Source organism: Leuresthes tenuis, unplaced genomic scaffold, assembly GCF_036924035.1.
Source record: "Leuresthes tenuis unplaced genomic scaffold, fLeuTen1.0.hap1 SCAF_4, whole genome shotgun sequence".
NCBI lineage: Eukaryota > Metazoa > Chordata > Actinopteri > Atheriniformes > Atherinopsidae > Leuresthes > Leuresthes tenuis.
In genome coordinates, this window is record NW_027325358.1 from 19901666 (window position 1) to 19924645 (window position 22980).

The following is a 22980-nucleotide window of genomic DNA, read 5'->3' on the forward strand; positions in this document are numbered from 1 at the left end:
CATGGTGCTATGTATTTTGATTGACTGGTATAACTAATTGACTACTAAATGTAACAGAGCTATCATTAATCGGATTAGTTACACCTGTGTACTTCCTACATGTCATAACTTGTGTCCATGTATGTGTTTTTCTTTTTTTGCATTGTTGAGTCTTAAAAGTCTAGCACAGGTAAAATGATGTTTAAAAAATATATAGGAAAAAATAAAGACTGGAAAAAACATTCATTCATTCTCTCTTGTTTTTTCCTTATCAACACACCCTCACTGTGGCTAATGTGGTTGCTTCTTTGGAATAAGTTACTCACTGTCACTTCCCTCTATGACAAGCCAATGTCCTTTATCGACAAAAAAAAAGGTTTATGTTGTCTGTGTTAAAGAAATACATATGTAGAACACTGAAAACTTGAACAAAGCAGTTTTGACTATAGTGACAGTCACGATGTCAAAACTGTTCACAGAATTCATAGAAGAAAATAAGTGGCTGATACAATAAATGGAGTCTATATTCCATTTATGGATTTCCCTATTAGGGCCCTGATATTTGTGTTGCCAACTAACTGTCAAACCTAATAGGAGCAATGGCATCATTAAGTGCATTTCTACTCTTTTCCATGCATACTTTTAATATGTGCATATCTAAGGTCTGAGGCACTCAAAGCACATTCATTTACTGTCAGAGTCTACCAAACGGATGACACTAAAACTAGTGGCGGAAGTAAATGTCAGATATTTTTGTGCACTATCCTGCCAACGTCTGCGCAATTCTGACACAGGGAGGGAAGATTTTTATAACAATTTTTTCTCCTGAAGCAATCTTTAAGATTAAGTTTCCTCATAGAAAATATAGTGCCACTGTTCTTGCAGGCTATCAGGTTGAATGGGGACTTGATGGTAAACCATGTTCATAGCAAACCACATCAGTCTTTTCATGGCCCTTACTCTTGTTTACATCCATTTTTAAGAGATGGTTTGAAAATGTTTTATTGAATCTATATCTTTAAATCATTAAAGCTAATATATTTGTCACTGGATGTTTGATCAGGGATTAGGTTATTATGAATATCTGAGACAATCTAAAGTCACTTTTGGTTTCATATAAGTATCACTGATATAGCAAAGAAGTATCATACCAGAACATGTAATAGATATGTTGGTCCACAGCGCAGAATGCAGCAGTTTCACAATCAAGGCTAAAAAATCATCACTATATTTTCTGGGCTATAAAACATTATATATGCCTATGTCTGCCCTTCAAAATCCCAACAAATCTGTGTTGTACATTACATAAAACTGTCATGCATGCTCACATCAAACTAGTAAATTTTCAGGGCTCCAGAAATGTTGCTTAAGTTTCCCTGTGCAGAATGTGACATCTCTCATTTTGCATCACAATGGAATTGTCTCAAATGTGCTATCAGACAATTATTACTGATCCAAAAATGCTCATAAGGACCTTGGATATGGTGGCGTTAAACTATTAATTTAACGCCACCATAGTCTCCAACTGAAATGGTCATGTAAGACTTTTGTTCAAAAGCTCAATGCAGCTTATAACAGCAGCAATGCAGCTTATAACAGCAACTTGTTAAGTTCTGTCCGTATAAGCAGCAGAAAGAAATGGGACACATACGAGAGTCTCCACATCAGAGCTAACACCATTCTTAAGTGTTTCTTTTAAGAGGCGACAAAGTCCTTAGATAGGGGAATACCTTTTTGTTGGTTGCTTTTTTTACATGTAAACACAGCATGCTATGAGGAAACATTGTCAACTTCTGGTTGAATCTAGACAATAACTTCACCCGGTTAGGTTTAGAAATTAAAACTGCCTGGTTTGAATTAGAAAAAAACCCATTATTTTTAGAAAGCTACCATAGTTACCATGGATACCATTTTTTTCCTTCACATGCAGTTGCTTTCTTGACCACTAGTGGTCACATATTCTTTGAATGCAATCTTTGGCCATGTCTGCCTTCAAGAACAAATGCAACATGGGCATGATTTGGGGGACGAAGACAGTCTTGGACTGTCATGGAAGAGAATCAAATTAAAACCCCATCTGACTGAAAAATGCCCAACTACTTTTCACTGATATATCTCACTGTCGTTTGTGGTTGGTTAAGGTTAGGGATAACAAAATAATGGTTTGGTTTCGGTCTCAATAACATTTTTGCAAGGGTAAGGGATGAAACCATATAGTTAGGCTTAAATATGAATAAATATATTGTTATAGGTTGTTTGTTTGAAAATTTCTTCATGTGAACGACTGGCACTGAACACAATTTCTTTATTATGAAAGGGCTGTCTTCCCCAGAGTCATTTAGAATGAGTGTGTGAACGGACCTCAAAGACAGACTGAGTTGGAGAGACAAGCGGATCATTTCGGAAGTAAATGTCTAACTTGGCCAGAATCCACAAAAACCCAAAAATATTTACCTGTCATCACTTTTATGTAAGCGCACCAATATACCAAGATGACATTGCATGCTTCTAGAAACTTAAACTATATGACAATCACTCTGAGATCTTTTTGAGATACGGTAGGACCATCACATCTCACTGTAGAGCACAAAAAGGATCATCTTGATCTACCGTCACTGTACACGTTACCATGTTTAGCTCCATGGCCACATGGCAGGGTGAATACTTCGAGAGCCACATACCTCCTACATTTAAAATAGTTTAATTTGGATGAATGATGAGCCAGATGCACATGTTTGTATACCCACTGACCCCATCTTCTATTAATAGAAGCTTGTGATCTGCTAAAGTCGTGCTGGTTGAATGATCAGTAGATAAAACTAGGATTTAGAAAGTCTGCCTGTTCAACCAAGTGCCATTAATCTTAAAGTCCCGTGACAATAAATTCTTGAGGATACAGGGGTCAGTTTGCAAATGCTGTCGTTTCAATGGAGGCAATATATTAAATATTTATAGCATCACTTTCACTGACTTCATAAGTAGGGATAACAGGGAGCAGACATTTGACTGTAAAATTAGATGAAACATTGCAATACAACATTTCTCTTTTTTTTTTTTTACTACATGTAAATGTGCAAGATTTTGACTTGATGAATAAATAAAGATTTAAAGAGCAAACCCAGACTAGTTTGTCTTTTCAGAGTCATGCCATTATGAATACTAAACCTGCATTACAAAAACCCAACATGTCTTACTGCCTGATGCCTGATGTTTGGGCACATGTTGATGTGCAGATTTGTTTTGTTTTCACTAAACCATTTTAAAGTCATGTAGAAAGGGTCATTTTTCTGGACTAATTCGTACAATTCCTGATACAACAACGTCATACTTCATCAGATTAAAGGCTTTTGCTTCATTATCTTTGATGAAATTGAAGGTCTACAACTATTACAGTCTATCAGAAAATAACATCCAAAACATTCACACATACATGCATACATAGCTCTTGATTCTTTACTTTTTAATTAGCATTGTCAATCCTGTTTTCCTCCTTAATTCAAACAGTAAAGAACACCTTTTTACTGCAATTACATAAAACCATAGCAACAATGTCCACTGTCGAAGTGACAAAGAAACAAGTTTTCACTTGCCTGTTGTACTGAAAAACAGCTTAAAAATGTAATGAGAGATCATTGAAATGGTCACATTTTCAGACAGAGGAAGCTCCATGAGTATCAGCACAAGCCAGACACAAGACACAGCCACGCTCTCATCGATGAAGTAAAAAAGACCAGACAGACAGAGGACAGACGGCACAGCAAGGACACAGATGGACGGAAAAACTGGAAGATAACAGACAGATATGACCACCAAATGACTTTTCGAAATGGCCCCAGGTGAAGAAACCTATTCAAAAGCAGAGGTGGAAAGTCCCTCTGGGGTGTTCACTGTACGGTAAATGAACTGCTGAGACATATCTGAAGTGATGCAAAGTGGAGTGATTTATTGGGTCAGCTCCACTGAGGTATGCTATGCTACATTCCTGACACGCCTCTATCACTGACAGGGAGATTAGCAGGAAGTGGTTTCTTGGGGATTCGCTTGTCTTTAAAGAACACAACCCTGGTTAAAACTGAAGGCCTCGTTCGAGCTGCATTGGTGGAGTCATGAGTTTAAAATACATTTCAAAGATGCTTCAAAAGGAAAGAGAGACTCTTTGTTCCTGGTGCTGAAAAAATGGAGAGGAAAATTAGAAAAAGAAGGGGAAAGAAGAATAAAGAGAATATCAAGAGGACCCCTCCACACTAAAAATCTGTTCAAGGGGTAGAGAGTGACAAAAAGAGAAGAAGTTGTAGATTGGTAAAAATGTGACATGCTTGGCATTCATGCTGGCATTTTGCCCGAAAAGCTGCTCATGGGTGGCACCTCGTCTGTCAGGGATGACAGAAAGCAGCAAGAAAATAGCAGAAAATGACATTCCCTCCTCCTCAGGTGCATAGGACACACCATGCATCGTTGCCAAGGTGCAGAAATTAAGCTGCTGAGGGGAGGTCGATCGAAGAATCTCACCCTCTGTCACTATTCCCACTGGCTGATGATCCACGGGAAGAAAGATAGGAAGGTGACTGGCCCACACTGGTGGGGTTAAATAGTCCAGCGCCTCTTCTTTAAACAAAAGAAAATGGGTTAGGGGGGGATGAGGGTGATGGGGGTGTTGGATGGTTGATTAACATAAAGTGGTGAAGGGTGGTGAATAAGTATGGAGAAAAGAGAGAGACAGATTCAGGGACAATGAAAAGCACCAACCAATGGATTAAAATACCTCACCACACCACATTCTTGAAAAAGTGAAGAGGAACATTATGCAGCAAAGAGGATTACACTTGTGGGAATTAGACTGGAGCTGAGCTAGTCAGCTAAGTCAGAAAAAAACACATGGGACACATGGGATATACAGCAAAAGTGTGTTTGTGGCACCTCTCCTCCTGCCCTCTTCTCCTGACTGTATTCCTCTTTTGTCACAAGGGTGAGAATCGGAGAAAATTACACTATCTCACAGATCCAGAGGGCCTTTCTCAATTTGTGTGGATTCTCGAAGTAAAACATAAGTCTCCATGTGAAGAGGCAAATCACTGCTGGACTACAAACACTCAAGCCTGAGGAATTTCTGCCCATCCCCTTATGGTCCAACCATCTATCAGTCAAGCAACCTTTCCTCCGGCAGAAAGCTAACAACACCTATTGTTAGACCACTGAGAGATGATACGGCTATCTCTTACTGCTCCCCACGCTTAAAACCTTTCAAGTATTTCCCTATTGATAGATACATTCATCTAAACTGAGAAGATTAAGGTCCCGTAGGAAACATTGTCACGGGCTAGCTTGGTATAAAAGCTTTTAAAAGCTATGATGGATAATGAAAAATCGAAATTGTGTTTATAATACATATGTTGTGATTTGATCGCAGCTAATAAAAATAAAATGAACAATTCAACTTCCAGAAAAACACCCAAAACAAAAAACTAAATTGAATATTTTCTTATTGCTATTGCAATAATATTGAAAGCTTTTGGCCATAATGAACGTGTAGTGAAAATTGATATTGTGACAGCCCTATTTTGCATATGCTGGATGATGCAGAATCTTGCACATATTTCAGATACACATTTGTATATGAGCACTTTTATTCCAACAAGCTTTCAGTTAGACTTGGGCTTCTATGACTATTTTGTATTGTTGTTTTTATCTATTCCATTGTATTGTATACTTTATGTATTTTATGGGGTCACTTTCTGTAAAGCACTTTGGGACATTTGTCTGTGAAAGGTGCTATTTAAGTAAACTAAACTATACTACTACTACACTTTGTATCACATGCAAGTAGGAGACAAAGCAGTTTTATTGGAATGTCCCAGTAGACAGATTCTGCAGGATTATTTGATGAAATTTGGACAAATGCCCACATAAAAGAAACACCCTCAAGGAATCTGCAGGATGTCGATCTAATCAGAGAACAATCTCTGAGCAGCCAGGTGCCGGGATTTCTGGGGTTACACTCTGGCCTGTATCCATGTGACATCTATCTGCCATTCTCCATGTGTTTTCATTGGTTGCAGGTAGGCATAAGGAGACTGCAGTGCTACCGCCTGTGTTTTTTTTTAATATATTCTACTACATGACTCCTTAATGTCTTGTTCATCTTTACACAGAAATGCGCATTTTTTTCAGCCATTACAGTCCTACATACAGGAAGAATTTGACAAAGCCATCCTTTGTGAAAACACAACATCCATATCTCATGTTAGGCTAAAGGTTCACATTTCATCAAAACAACTGAATAACTGTAGGAATAACTGATGGGATCTGGATTTACAGTATGTAATACCAGAGAATACATACTTTCTTTGATAAGACACTAAAACCTCAAAAAATCTGCAGGAGGTTAGATTGATCTGTGAGGAGTTGCTTGGCCTTGTACTGACACTTTTTCCCCTTTGGCACTCTATTAAAAAAAGAAAAATGACAAAATGATCATATCAACAAGACACACAGAGCTGTTAAAGTCTTGGAGTGACCCTTCCAGTGCCTGGACCTGAACCCAGTAAATGCTGTGCACTGACCTCCCACCTGACCTTGTTAAGTGTCAGAGCTAGGAAGAATGTCCTAAACTTCCAGAGGAAAGGTGTGTCAAGCATCCAGAATCATTCCGAAGGAGACTTGAGGTTCTTGTTGCTGCCAAAAGTTGAACAACAACGTCAAAATTTAAAGGCATAAATACATATGGAGATAGCATTTAGACTCATGATATAATTTTGTATTATCATGTGTAGAATGATGAGGGAAAAAAATGGTAAAAATTTTGCTTCATGTCCCTTTGATGACCTTGTTTGAATAGGGAGTTCAGATAAAACAAATTTTGAGTAATTAGATGATAACCGAAAGAAAATACACAGTATGATGACATGCAGGCAACACTTTAAATACTTGCAGCTGTTAACAGCGGACAGCCAGGAAGACAAACAGTAACAGAGAGAGATCACTTTCTAAACCAACAACCTTTTGCAAAGATAAAAGTCTGAAAGATCCAGATACTGGCTCATACTCTAATACTACTCTTTATAGACATAAATTTGTATACGTGCGTCAACAGCAGCTCCAGTCTGACATACTTGAAGCAGTATTAATCATATGTCTGGCTGACAGGCGAGGGATAAGGGAGCAGCATTTGGGGGCTGAGCAGCTGTATCGCCTCTGATGTCTGAGACACCATTACTCCAGAAAAAAGCCTTTAATAGTGTCTTAACAGCAGGTCAGCTATACCTAATTAAATCCACCTGCACGGAACAATCATCTTATTAAAACGATGGGATCAGCGGGGCGAGTGTGCTGCCAAACCGTTACTCAGATTATCCCTATAATGAGTTTATTTGTGCAGCAGCAGCATATCCATCTATCCTCGCCACAATGTCCCACAGAAACAAATCTCCTCATCACCGGGGATGAAGCACCTCTTCGATATGACAGATCGTCTGGAAGTTGTGGTTATTATTCTTGACAGCAGAGCGGCTGTTAATTTAAGGAAGAAAATAATCACATTCCTTCAAACACTAATCCATTCAGGGGAGATGGAGATTTTCTGTACAAGAGCAGCAATGAAAGTGAATTACCCACTTAAGGTAAATCATTTCGAAGGTGAAAAGAGATGCCACTGAAATTTGACTATGTCGTCTTTGAAGCATAAAGTAAATCCCTCAGAACGTTTGCATTTAGTGTAAACACCAGCTCTTCTAATGTGGTTTGTTTTTGCTTCACACAAGCAGTGCTCCAAAGACATTTAACTAGCTTGTTAATCAGAGCACCTCCAGGGTGACAAATCTGCCCACAACTCCAACTTAAAGCAAGAGGAAGATGTGTTCCTTTGCACTTATGATAATAATAATAATTATTATAATAGGCTCTCTTTTTCTTCTTCTTCTCCTTTTTCCCCATTTTTGATTGAAGGGGGTGGGAAAGGGCGCTGGATGCAATCACTTCTAGAGGCAAAAATGCAGTTTTGTTGAACTACTAAATACTGATGATACAGATGAAAAATATGAAAGCTTACAAAGGACTCCAAGAATTCAATAATTAATGCCTTTTGAAGTGGTCACAAGCAAAAAAAAACATTGGTTTAACCTTTAGAATGCACCTTTCTCCATTAATTTTGTTATTTTTCTTTCTGAAATAACCCCAGGTTTAAAATGCACAACATTTCGTTTCTTTGCTGAAGTAGAGGTAAAAAGGGTCATAAAAAAATAAACATTGCAGTCGTACCCATGCCAAATTTTCTTTGAATGTTAGTTTTTAATTTCTAATGTCTTGCTGGATGCTGGAAATAACATGAAAGTTATGATGACCAGTGTGGCATTTGTTATTATTCTTAACAGGGAAATGTGAAAATAAATTTTACAAATAAAAATCTGGACTTGAGAGACTATATTTGGATGTCAGCTAAAAATAAAAAAAAAACTCCATGAAATCCCAAACCTGAAACTTTTTTCTAGAATAAAAAAATATAAGAATATCTAATTCAGAGAGCCATTCAAACTTATTCGGGATCTCAGCATCGCACCTCCAGCTCAGAGTGGCTCAAGGAAGAATGGTGGAGCAGCTTTTGAGTGGTGTATTAACCTGTCAGCTGGCTGTTACGTTCTCTCTGCAGTGCAGTGTTTTAACAACCTGGACCAGTTGAACATGACTTGCCATGATAATATGTCTTGAAGAGATATTAGCACCAACTGCCCATGGTCATATGGCAGACAAGGGAAATCTCTTTTGACACATAATTTCATGTCAATTCCCAGCTGAGCAACCAATTTGATGTGTGAAAGTGTGAGCTTCTTTCACTGCATGCTCTATGCTATGTGTGCTGCTGTTAGCGCTCATACTCTTTACTGTATGCTCTGTCGTACAGTTATAAAGTGCTTCACAAGGTTGGTTACCACGGAGCTAAAGAGCCTTTCATACCCTGCAAAAAGAGAGGAGTGGAGTGGAGACAAGTGGATCATGCCAAATCCTTCTGACCTCAGGAAATTGTGTCGATTTGTGAAAAATGGACGTAATATACCTCCTTTAAGGTTTTTTTTTTTTCTCCTTTTTTTTGTAAACAGTTGTAATTCTTGAATGGCAATTCAAAAATTGCTTTTATGCTTTCTTAGTAATTATAAACAATCCTATTAAAGCAATCAAGCATTTCTTATAACAGCTACCAAGCTTCTTCATGCGTCCTCTGGACTACATCTGATGATCATCAGGTCTTTGGGATTTAAAAATGTCCCTCTCATCACTTTGGTTTTTACTTCCCTCATCACATTTTAAATTAGGTTCAGGTCTGGACTCATAGAGCTTTGGCTGTATTTATCAGATTGTTGTCGTGTCACAAGCAGCACATAGCAAAGTTTTTCTGTGTACTGCCTCTTCTGGAGTCTCAATGTTTTTTTAAGACAAAAAGTCTAAAGAGGATTTTTCACCTTCATAGGTATACTTTGTACTCCACTCTTGTTTTGTGGGCCTTGTCTTGGCATGTCTATGCTGTGCCTCCAGTCTTGTTTTTTTTCTACGATTTGTCTTTTCTGATTGTTCTGCTTAACATTTTGAATTTCATTTTCGAATTTGAATGATAAGAAATCACTATAAATTCAAATTTACCATGAGTGTGACTAATAATATTTTCCATGCTCCACCACTAGTTATATATGCAGTTATTATCAAGCTTTCCAGAGGACGCTGCTCTCCATTAATGCTTTTACAGATTGTAAACTGATTTAAACTCTATCAGGGTGACAATTTGACTTGTATTAGTATTTGGGTCAGAGAAGCAGCTCCAGGCAACTTATTTCTCTCCTCTTGTTGTCTCCTCAAGATGAACGCAGCAGGGGGAGGAGATATCGGTATTAGAAATCTTCCCAACATTGTCCACCCGGCACATCGATGATAAACTACGAATCAATGCTCAACAGCAGCTGCATTTAAATGAGAAAATCTAATCTCTGGTTTCTGCATAATGAAATTGGCCTCTATAGCATGGGGCTGCTCAAAAGAAACATCAAGGTTATCACCACCTATAAAAGCCGAAAGGTCAAGAATGCCACTCAAAGAGGGAGCTAATTGTAATGTCTGTAAAACACCTGGTGCTTTCCGGATAAGAGGAAACAACAAATGAAGAACAGTTTCATCATGGTCACATTTATCAGGTAATTCCATCTGAGTGGTCAGCAGCTAAGTTTGGGATGCGGATCCTTTTCCCTCTCCCTTTTGTTGCAGATTAAAACAAAGCAGAGCCGTCTAGCCGAGCAGTCAGGAGCCACCTATAGCCTCGAAATGCACGATGAGTCATTTGGAACATTCCGGAAAGGATTTCAACCACCCCTCCTCTCGCTCCCTTGTTTTTAATTACACACTATCCTATTCCTGTCTTAGGGCGTGAATTCCGCAGGTATTTCCAAGCTGCTCGGATGCACGCCAACTTACAGCTAACTGGGGAGCTTTAATGCTTTTCAACATGTCCAAACTGCCAATGCTCAAACACACATGAGAAAAGTCACTTTAAATAACATCTGTTGTGCTTAGCCTGGCCGAGTTGTCTCAGATTGGTAATTGAGACATTATCTTCTCAGAGGAGGATGCACTCCTGGGATCACTCAACACACCCTGCTCTTATTTCCATTTGAGCTGAATCAGCACACTGTCTCTCCACCTCCTCCCCTGTGTTTAAGGCACCTGACTACTGTCAACCGATGGAAAACCAGCTTCGACACCAGCTGTAGCTTTAATACACCAAAGTTGTGCAGTGAAGGTCTAGCCACAATACACAATGATTGCTCTGCTGTTGCTCAGGGCTGTGGTTCTCCCCATCTTAGTTTCCTTGTGAAAAATGTGCATGTCAGCAGACCCCTGTGTTTCTTAGTGGGTGATTACCATTCTGACCCTTCTGTTTACTTTGTGGTGTTTGTTTCCCTTTCATTGCCCTGTCAAAAATAAACCAACTGAAAAGTCACACCAGAGTCATCAGGGTGCCTTAACATTCCCTTGGAAGAGCTCACCTTGATTGCAGGTCTTGCCGGTGAAGCCAGGATGGCACTTGCACTTATTGGGTCCCACACAGTCTCCGTGCTTACAGGCAGGTTGGCACATAGCTGTTCAGGGAGGATTCAAAGAGGAAGAGACAGATCAGTGCAGCGCCACGGCAGAGAACTTGTACCAGATCAGGACGACAAAGCACTTAATCCTACTGCTTCTCAACTTCCACAACCCCTTGGCTGGAAATCATCTGTTTACTCCACATTGCAGGAATAATGATACGGCATCATGCCTCATTCATATAGAAAATGTTTGTTTGTTCCTCCTTGTGTGACAGTGTTATTATCATTGACTAATAGATTTGAGAAGCCATTTTTAGCTGAGTGCTTTATACATTATACTTTTTCTCTCTCTAAGCTGTTTTGGATCTCGGATAAAGTTGCTTTTTTCTCTTTTTTTTGCGCTTATTGATATAAAGTAATTTCCCAGTTATAAGATAAAGAGTTGACCTTTTAATGCCAAGCAAAGTCTGATTTTATTGAATTTTTTAATATTGAGTGATGAACATTACATCGGTTTATACAGGAATCACAGAGGTGAATATTTCCCTCTTACACTGAAAATTAAACAATTGCAGCACCCAAACAGTAGCTTACAATTAATTCCACAATAAAGAGCTGCCCTGCAGATCTTACATAGTGCGTGGATGGTAATAAATTAAGTCTGCACAAAGATGAAGTTGTGCGGCATGACCGACTCTGTTCTGTCTCAGTGAGCTGGAGGCTTGCCCTGCTTATCTGACTGCTTACTGCAGCTTGCTGCTAAGCATGCCTGATACAGCCAATTGGTACTAATTTTCATTAAAAGCTTCATTAATTATGTCATAATAGAAAGTCATCAGAGGATTTAATTATCACTGTGGCAGAATAGGGCAGTACATATTAACGTGTGTGTGCGTTTGCTAAAATCACAAGGAGACAAAGAGACAGGTGAAGTTTATCGCACCAGCCAGGTCGCAGATGTCAATAACTAAAAGAGCATTTTAAACACACAACAGTGTGTTTTAAATGCAACGTGTTTTGACACGTGAGGCCCAAGTTACACTTTTTTTTAGAGATGGATGTAGTCATCACCAGATGGCTTGTAGACAGTTTTAGAGGGCTCCAATTTAGCATTTCACTCACCCTTTTGTGACCATTTCGGATCAGCAGCCAAAATGGACTTGCGAGCGATGGATCACACTGAATACATGAGGAAACCATGGCTGTCTTTTGGTCATCAGCTACAGCGCTCACATATCACTCTAGTATCTAGTTTGATAATTCTGTGATGAAAAAAATCTATTACTTTATGAGACCAAAACATTTATTGTAAGTATTGCTTTGCGTCTCACATGCAGTGTTTATTTGCTCAACATGCTACCAATGCGTTACGCCTCAGAAAAAGATCCCTTTCTTGGTGAATGATCCCGTATTTAATTGAGGTGTGTTGCATCAGGGCGCACACTGTGCCAAAACAGTAATCTTGTTAAAATGGAAGACACTGCGTTTCTTCGGCACTGTGCTCCTGTCAGTCTCAATATCATCTCCATTTCTGGACAGACCCTCCTTTATTCAATTTACATTTTTGCTTATGCAACTCAATCGTGAAGTGAAGCCAAGTTCTCTGAGCTTATGTTTGATCTAAAAGAAGAAGCAATGTTTAACAGTTTTTTTATGGCATTTTTAATGTTTTCCTAATCTTTTTCATGCATGTTTCAGTGAGCCCAAACTTCCATGATTAATTTTGAATACATTGTTGTAAAAAAGATTACATATATAATTTGATCGTGTAGAGATATTCACGCTTCATGTAAGTTATGCAAAAGCTATAAATACAGTAAAGGCCACTTTAGCGTATATTGTCGGAGCGACACCGAATAGAACTTGAAAAGAAACATTGTTCAAACCTAATTCAAAGGAGGCACAGAGGTCTGGGATGAATCCTTTACCTGGAATGGATAACATCTCGAGACTCATTCAACTTTATTAAGCTTTAAAATCAAACAGAATGAAAGTATTGTTAGCCCACTTTGGGAGGCCTGTGATATGAGCCAGGTTGTTAACACAGAGCATTCAAAGCTTAGCATCACAAATTAAAAATGTCCTAGTTTGTTGGAGGCAATGAAAAGAGCTTTTCAGAAAGCTGAAGTTCATCAGACCCTGGACTTGTCCACAAATAAAAGGAAACAATCATCTGATGTTTTAGTTAAAGAACGGACGAGTGAAGTGCTTTTTTGTTCATGCCTTGCATGGATGAGGATTTGATTAAGGGGATCAAGGGAAAGCGTCGACAGGCTTTACCTCTGAGGGTGTTTTTAAGCCTTTAGACTGGCAGAGAGATCAAGGAAACGTCCAGAGCTCATTAACCAGAGGAAAGGGAGGACTAAAAATGGCCAGACCAACTGGAAGGCCAAACATAGCATCTATGACCCTTGTTCCATAAACACCATCAAAACCTGTCAATCGATGGCACACTTTCTCTTCATCGGCACATCTGAGGACAAAGGACAGCTGGTAATGATGACTCATTTCAATTATCAACACGGATGTCCTGATGCTAATCAAATAAGTAGAGTTAATTTAATTGATTCAGGAATAATTTTATTATGCATTATTTCCATGCAACTGTAAGGAATAATTTCATCAACATATCATGAAATAGTAACAATTATAAATCTTGCTGCTTGCAATGACTTTATTTTTCTCTCATTACTGGTTAACATGATGATAAGAGAAGAATGATACCGTAACATTTGAGTCATTAAAACTAAAAACTAAAAGATTTTTTGGCACTTAACAAATGACAAATAATTGATGCTGAAAATTGCTAAGATTATCATCATTTAACTGACACATAATTTCATGTCTAACATGTTCATCGTCACGGCCGTATAAATACTGCATGGATATATTAATTAAAAAACATTACGGATTTCAGCTTTAAGGGTTTGATTAATATTCCGTGGGGCTGACCAGAAGGATAGTTGAATATTAATAAGTCACTAAAGAAACTCAGCATAATTCATGTTAGACATGGCTTCAAGAGAAATTTGGTCTGCAGAGTGCAACTTATTTGCATAGATCTGAGGCCAGAGGGGAAAAGCTGGCTGGTGCCAAGGGGTGTGAGGTGTTATTTGGTCCTGCGAAGGGGGCGCTGGGCGCTATAAATAAGTGAGTGTGCCCCGGATTCAGAGGATGTGCCCCCAGCAGGACACGTCTAGTAAGATTATTTCAAGAAACATGTGGAGCTAACCTTGGGGTTGGCACCTTATCCCGACTACTCTGTGAGTTAAGGCGAAGAGAGCTGCAAAACAAGTAGCCATACAAACAAAGATTGGGTGCATTGTTTAGTTCTTGTGAGAAAACAAAGGAACAAACATGACGTTGGAGAGCATAGCCTGCTCAATTTGACAAGCAAACATTCCTGGAAGAAAACATACGTGCTGTTTAAACTACATTTCTGGAGTCACACATGTTCCATGTATTAGACTTTAAAAAGACTAAGGCTCTGATTGATTTCAAATCAACGAGCTGCCTGTTAAGCTTCAGTTACGTCTTTTTTTGTGGTTGAGGTCGAGAGAGCGCAATAGGTCCTGACCAAGCTTACGAATGTTTGTCTTCTGTGAAAGAATATTTCCATTGCTGTACTAAAAGAAGCTTACGGACTTATGGAGTTTTTGTGAAAGCTTGCGTCAACTACACGCTTGGTCACCGCAGCAAAGAGGGCTTTTGCTCTTACACATACATTGGCTCCAGTTTTAGCGCGCAAATCCTTTAACTTTGGCTTCAAATAGATGAGAAGGCACACTTTTTAGGAGAGACTGTACAGTCCAGTGACAAAGAAAGCGAGTGGTGCAGACAAGGCAACCACACAGACAAACATGATAAAGTGAATTATCTAACCAGAGGTTTCACTTTTCTCCTTTCATCGCTCTCTTGTTAGCTCGCATTACCAATTCAAAAGTCTTGCCTTAATCCTGTCCGCAGCATCCCAAGAAACAAAGACCGCTCTCAATCAAACTAAATCCAGGTCTCAGTGGGTTTGTAAAACCCGCCAGGATCTCTGGGGAAATTATAATGTGTGATCTATTCAATATGGATTTGATATTCAACCCAGCTTCTTCACAATGCAGGGGTAAGTCAATACAGCTCTTTCTAACATTTCTTAAATCTCGTGGGAAGTTGACAAAAAAGCATAAAAGTCACACGTCTTTTGAGACATGCCGTGGCATCAAGTCACAAGCCTTCATATGTGGAATTGCAAATCACTACAAGTCTGGCAGGCATGTGAACGCTGTGAAACAATACATCAAGGCATAAATGGATTTTTACTGAGCTGAAACAAGCACATCTTGATATTCTACAATCTTACCTTAAATTATGATACAACTGAAGTGTCACTTAGACTGGAGTTCAAATTCTCTCATAACTAACTCCTGTCCCTTTTTTCTGTAAAGAACATAGGATTAATTACCATTATGATAGTTTTGTGGGCGAAAAAATACATGCCTGCTTTACAAATCAACAGTGTTGGGGGTGTTTATCAGGCAGGAATGGACTAGAAAGACAAATTGACACTCTATTTATATGGCTCCACCTACAGAGTACCTGAAGCTGTAATCTCAAAATACTCACAGACTCCCTAAATTTCTTTTCTTATATTTACACAATTGCTTACATTATAATATTCGTCTTGCTTGTGGCAAACAGCCTATTTTACAGTCCCTGCTAGAGACGACTTCTATTATAAAGGCTTCAAAGTTACAAAGTCAAGTACAAGAAACCCTTCGAGATATACCTGAGCTTTAATCAATATGGTTTCAGCTAAAGAAAACATAAAAAAAAAGAAAAAAAGGGAAACAAGAGGTCAGAGACGTTAAGGCTTATTATCATCTGGGAAATTTCAATTGGAAATTGAAGAAGGGAATTTAAACTCCAGCTGGTGATTACTGAGAACTCTTTCGAAGCACGAGACATCCAACGTTATTCGTCTTGTTCTTAATGCCATGTGTGGTGAAATAAGGCATTCCTCTCCATTTTTGCACTTTATAGTGCAGTATTATGCAGTGCTAACATATAGTTGTGATTCTTTTGTAACTTCCTGAAATTGCATACCTCAGAACATATCACAGATAAAGTTAATCAAAGAGTTGGCCCGTGCCATCTGGTGTAAATGACCACAGGTTCCTGTTATGAATCTCAATTTTGCAAAGTTACACTAAACTGTGACCATTTTCAGACTCCCCGGATGAAGCTCTACTGCCTCTGAGCCAGCAGGAGGGACACTGTGGTCGTAGCGGCTGATGCACATGTATGTGTATGAGGGAAGAGCGATGCTGTCGGCCGTTTCGTGGCCCTTACCTCATACAAGGCTGAACTGATTTCTCAATGGCGACATGCTATTTGAAAACACACACCTATCTACCAGTATACTACACCTAATCTTATTTGGTCAATATGAGCCAGTAATGGTGAACAACACTGGCACAACGAAAGCATCTTCTTAGTCAAGTATATAGCTTGATCTCTGAGCAAATAGGGTTATGTTTCGTTGTTAAATGCACTTAGATATGCAAATGTTAAAATGTTTATTGTGTCATTAAAATGCGCACGATGCCATCTGCTTAGGAAAGAGCTTCAAAAATACGACTTTGCCTGCTGGATATCCTGTCAGGACATTGTGTATGGAGCTTGACTCTACAATAAATCCAAAGCTATGCTCTCTCTCACTCCATCTTCCTGAGTTTTTTCACTCGCCTGACGTCACCACTGCTGCAATCATCTTTCTACTTATAACGTCTAAACCATTTCCATTGCAGGGTTTTTACTTTTAGTCCCCTCTCTCCATCACTTTTTCAATTCTTGGAGAGAAGCAAAAAATCTGGGTTGAGCCATGAGGTTTCTTCTTTGAAAGAAGTAGCAAAAAAATATCCCCGTGCTCTCTGGAAGAGCGCCACAATCCCGTAGCTCCAATCTAATCTCTTCCATCTCCACTAAAATTTACCAAGACCTTAAATCCATGATGACTGCATCCTCTCACACACATGCAGACAAAGGTACACACACGCCCATGATTACACTCGCTTTCTCTCCAATCCCTTCCATCAGACTTTTCTAAGGTTTAAATCAGCACCTCACTGACTTGATGGAATGCTGATTGTGAGTGAATCGATTTGAGTTGTGCCCAGCAAGGAGCATTTGGAAGCATTAAGGCAAGCACTCGCTGAGTGATTTAACTCACAGTAGAAAAAAAAAAAAAAAAGTGGTGAAAGTAGAAGCTTTGTGATTAAGCTGAAAAATTGGCTGGTATTTTCTGTTCAGCATGGAACATGCGGGACTCCAGAGCAACAAAGAAAACATGCTCACACACTGCTGTTCGGCTGATCGAATAACTGTTGCAAACATCCTCATGATTAATTATTAAAGAAATGTCACCTCTGATGTATTCTAATCATTAATGTCTACAGGCAGAACAGTGATTGCTCTGTCTCCTGCTGCTATAAACAAACACATAATGTGCAGCAGCAGTTTCCATTAACATTTGAGTTCTGAATGTTTGGACATGGACTTTGGACATTGAATTTTTTAAGCACGGGAAGCTGTAAAGGCAGAGAGCCCAGCGCAGATACACTGGGAGACATTGGGCTCTGTGATGGCCGACTCCTGCCAGGATTACTGCTGAGTCCGGACCTAAAAGGAACAGTTGTGCTTCTGCTTGTATCATGCCATCACAGAATCTGTAGTTATGGGTTTTAAACATGCTCAAGCACTGTGTTGGAGAAAAAAAAAAAAAAGAACTCCAATTTCTAAACATATAATCACTTTCCTTCAAGCTACAAGTTGAGGTCTATCCCTGAAACCATTAGCATGGGTTGTTTTTCTTGCTCCAAGTGTTGACATAAGAATAGAATTATCATCTTTTGTTTCTAACAGACATGAAGCAAGATGGGAATAAAAAGCAGATATGCCTGACAAAGACTTCAGTTTAATTTGGCTGAGCTAAAAGAAGAAGAAAATCTGGGGCCATTAACTCAAGTAATGCTATTTGTACTCTCAACAACAAAATGATACATCGACAATACGCTCCAGAGATCAAGTAAAAAGATGGAGCCCTACCAGTTTTACATAAAATGGGAGTGAAAAATAGCATTTCAGCAATCTGTTAAAATAATAACGTAGACCTTTAGACCCAAACGAGCAGTGAGTGACATATTTTCCACAAGGAAATAAACAAAATACAATGGGTTAAATAAAAAAGGTCAGCTACAGAGTGGCAGGATGAGCGTCAGCACCTAAAAACATAAATCAAAATATGGTAAATTTAAGCAATGACAAACACAGAAATGAAAGTGAGTGAATTAAACATTTCAAGCATCTCAACGTATTATGTGACCAGAATCCACAAGCAGAGTTATTCACCATTTTTGGCCTTTTCCATGGCAGGAACTTAATAACCAGAACTTGTAAGTGCTCTGCACCATTTTTTCCCCCGCTGTGTTTTACAAACCAGGAGATTTTATGTCACTGAAAATAACTAATAATTATGGCATTAAACAGGCGAGTACATTCATTTCTAAGAAAAAAAGAATAGTATAGCGGGAGGTGAGGCTTTCCCCTCATTTAATACATAAAAAAAAGAACAGGAATGAAAAATTTCAGGAAGCACAAACTTTTTCTTGTGCCTTCATTTTGCTATCACATCCCAATAAGTAGGCAAATAAATTTGACACAATATGTAGTTTTCTTTCTAATCAGTACACTTCCATGTGGTAGTTTGTGAACTTTGATGTGAATTTTGACACTGTAGCGTTGTCTCAAATCGAGCACAGCAAGCTGTGCCCTTATGGCACATGTGACAACATTTGCCACACTAGCTGCTACACCTCACTAATGTTTACCACTTGCCGAGCAATCTGTAAATGTTGGCAAATTCACAGAAGACTTTTTTGGCCTGTTAGCCCAAAATAAGTTCGCTCTCAGGGGAATAATGTTAAGCCATTTCTGAACATATCGAGCTCAGTGGTCCTGATTCTATGAAGAGATAAAGGAATGTCTCAAAAAACATATTTAAAGATTGCTAATTACATTTCATACATAATATTTAAGAAATGTGTAGTACTTTAGAGTTTTTACTTCTTTGAACTTTTTTAACTTGCTGTCGTCTTGTTAACCTAAATCAACCAGCGGATGCTTGTAGACTCAAGCTAAGCAGACACAATGGACAGTAGTAGTGACCTTATTATCCAACTCCTGGTAAGAAAGTTATTTAACATTTTGCTTTGCCTATTCTGGTAAATTTCCATGACGGAAAAGGCCTTTTTATGTGTTCAAGTGTCCCCTGTATTAAGCAAATGCCCAATGCAAAGCAGCAAGTTTTCCAGGCACCAAGCCATGCAAAGGATCTGATATTTGTAAGGCAACAAGCCAGATCTGAAGCCAATTAGTTTATTCACACCTCCCTGGATAACATGACGAGAGAGCAGAAGAACTTTGCAGTGTAGATATGTGTTAGGCATGTGGTGCTGCATTACTAAGTAACAACAGGACACATCCTCTGAATCCTGTAAATGTTTGGTGCATGTCCTAATAAGTCAAAGTGCATAAACCTGACAACACCATGGGCTGTGAGAACACCACTGTTTCTGTTTTACATTCTTCTGGCAGTGTTAGATGGTTGCTTTCTGCTCAGTTGTAAACTATAACCAGATCCTATTTACTCTTGAATGTGTCCACCTGCAGGTATATTCTCTCCCTCACTATGGCCACCTGCAGAGTGAACATAAAAGTCAGCTGGTGTACGGGTCCAACCAGCCATTACCATCAATCTTTCCTTAAAGACTGTACCAGGTGCCGTGCTCCATTAGCTGTGTGCGCTTCTGTTGTGACAATATGCATGCAGGACATATTTGTGTGCTTCCCTTGCAGTATAACTCCAGTTTAATAGCGTCTTTGACCCCAGCTTGAAACCTCACAACCTTGTTAGTCCCATTCGCCCCACCGACAGCAGCAGCAAGCATGGTGGCACTCACGCTGGCAATGACCCCAGGAGCGACGCGTCCATCCCAAGCAGCAGTCCACCCTGGCCCCGTAACGACACAGGCCATTGGATGAAGCCATCTGTCGAGGCCACCTGTGAGTGGATGATACAATTAGTTCTCTGCCAATTTAAATGTCCTGATAAAAAGCAGGGGTCCTAGTAATTAGTTGTTTGGACAGGAACTTCAAAGCTTCTCTATGATTTATGTCATTTTCCTGCTTTTAGTGAATAAAACCCAACAATATTAGGTCCTAGAGGGTCAGGGATATTTATTTGAGGAATGAAGTCAAATCATATCATCATTTGTAAAGGAATGTAATGAAACACATTTACTCAAGCCCTGAACTTGAGAACAAATTGGACAGACATAGATGCTTTGATGGAGCGACGTACTTCACTTTTTAAATCACTGTATCTTTTTGATGAATATAGCAACCAGTTACTTAACACATAACGTTTTTTGCAGAAAATCAGATGTATGAATTATAAAATATGATTTCTTTAAATATAAATGAGCAACCCTTGTATTTTGACTTAGTAGACCCTAAAATATTATTCATTTATATTACTCATTATGTAAAAAAAATGTATTATATCTAATAATTGAGAAAATAATAATAATAATAACTACAGTCCTCTACAAAAATAACATTTGTAATGCAGGGCTTTTACTAATCACAGGACACCATTATTTTTTGCAAAGACTGCAGATGCCACCTCCAGCAGTGTTTTTTAACTGATGCAATGCTTAGAGACAAATGACGGATCTGGCCAAAGAAAGATGTACATCTGTGACTGATCCAGTTAAAACTGGGGAACATAATAGTTCCTAAATGCCACTGATGGACACAGATTCTGCTCTATTCAGACTGTGTGCAAAAAGAAAAGTCTGTAGATTGCTTTTTTCAAATGAGAGGTAAAACAGCAGTTTCATGAAAGTGCAATAGTTTCAGTGTTAGGTACTTCAATTTAAATGATATTTAACAAAGAAATATAATTTAATACAATGGAAAACAAAGAACAGCAGCAGTCTTAGAAAAGGAATCAGCTGCCATTTTGCCAGCTGACTTTCAAAAGTGTGATTAATTCAAACTGATTTTTAAACTTCCTCTATATTATAATAAATGTATAAATCATATTTTCAAAGTGTAAAAATGAGGGGTGTCAGACTGACTTCTCACAGTTTTGAAAGCTTGCCAGAATCAATGTGAATTTGGCCTTCAGTTGCACCACTGACACTCACGTCTGAGAACACCACATCACAGCCAGGATTAGGATTACAAACTATTTACCTCTCTCCTAGAAAGTACAATTTTTACTCTATTGACCATTTCATGACAGTTAAGGATATCGTATTTGCCACAGAGAACGAGCAGCCTATAAGTGTTACACAGCTTCAGGTTATTTCCCAAGCACACTCGTTTCTCAGATATATCATAGCTGTTTTTAGATGTTTTGTTACACCATGTTCTATCCTCCACAGAGCAAGAAATAGCTTCTTGGCACACACTACATGTGGATTACCTTTTTATCTGTACCAAGGCCCACCACTTAATTCTGGACAGAATAGAGTGAGGGAATGTGTCCATTTAAGGAAACTGATGAAAATCCAATACTTTAAGAGCTGAGTTCTACCATGTTACCTAAAATGTGGCAAATAATAAATGAACCAGTGGGCAGACAAGACTGAGTTTGGTAAATGTTCTCACATTCCAACAAAGACACTATTACATTGTCATTTAATGAGGTGTGGAATACGTAAGAGTTTTGCATAGATCATTAAACAAATCCCATAAGTGAAAAAATAAAGATTTCGGAACTTTCTGAAGACTTAAAAACACTGTAATCCCTCACAAAACAGGGGAGATGCTCTCTTGGTACACTTGCTTTACACAAAAGATTCTCTCTTTTGTGCCTCTCTGAGAAAGTGAGGTTTTTGCTCAGTATTCAAGGCACATTCTTTGCTGCTATCCCTGCCTGTTTGTGTCTCTATGCCAAGATGAGGAAATGCTAATGCATGCCCCCGCTGCCAATCACCTCATTGGAAATAAAAAAAAAAAATAGATGGATGCTAAATGAGAGTGGCAGATCCAGGGAAAATGTTTGCCTGCTGCCTGCCAAGGAGGAAGGCAGTCAGTCAAACACAGTGAGGGGAGAAAAAGAAACAATTAGAAAAAAAATAGGGAAGGAAAAAAAAAGGAAAAATGAAATATTATGAAAATAGAGTGAGAGGAAAGAAAAAAAGAAAGGAGGAGAAAATGATTGACCTGGACGAGAGCCAAGTTGCGATTGCATCTACCCCCAACATGTACAACGACACACAGAGACATGGGAACCTGCTGTCCCTCCATACTGCGTACTTGTTTTCAAAAACAAACCATGAACCTTTTTGACTGTGGCAAAATCTTCCTCCTTTGGATGGTGCTGGCACACTGCGGAGGTATTTGGATGTGAGGAAAAAAAGCTGATTTCAACCTGTTGTTTTGAAAAGCTCTCATTTATATATTCATATGACAAACTAGGATATCAAGTGAGAAGAGTTTATGACACTTGGGTGCACACGTTCCTCTAGAACCTACTTATCTCATATTTGCTTGCAGATTACGAAGTAATTATCTAATGACTCCCAATAGAAAACTTTACATGCAGCTGCAGAGACGCCATCACCGTTAACTGTTTTTAATTTGATTTCTGCCATTGCTCTGACTCTAAAAATCACATAGGACGACTGTAGCTCAGGAGTCAAACCGAAAGGTTGGTGGATAGATTTCCAACTTCCCTGCACCCCAGGTCAAATTGTCCTTGGGCAAGACACTGAACCCCACATTATTTCTGATGCATTCACTGGTCTGTGATACAAAGAAAACGGCACAGAGTGGCTTGTAAAACTTTTTAGACAAAGACATTCCGTGTGTGTGTGCATGG

At 38.9% G+C, this 22980-nt stretch overlaps 1 protein-coding gene across 4 annotated transcripts in view; it reads right to left on the reverse strand.

Annotated features, from left to right (window-relative positions):
• npnta (nephronectin a) overlaps nt 1-22980 on the reverse strand; it is a 46762-nt gene that overhangs the window by 17186 nt on the left and 6596 nt on the right. The window contains exons 3-6 of one of the 4 annotated variants that reach the window (XM_072384993.1): nt 20048-20148; nt 14272-14322; nt 11001-11093; nt 4489-4584 (exon numbers count right to left, since the gene is read on the reverse strand). In XM_072384993.1, coding sequence (XP_072241094.1) covers nt 4489-4584; nt 11001-11093; nt 14272-14322; nt 20048-20148 — 341 coding nt within the window. The remainder of the gene's footprint in view (nt 1-4488; nt 4585-11000; nt 11094-14271; nt 14323-20047; nt 20149-22980) is intronic. The other 3 variants (XM_072384994.1, XM_072384995.1, XM_072384996.1) reach the window with 3 other exon arrangements.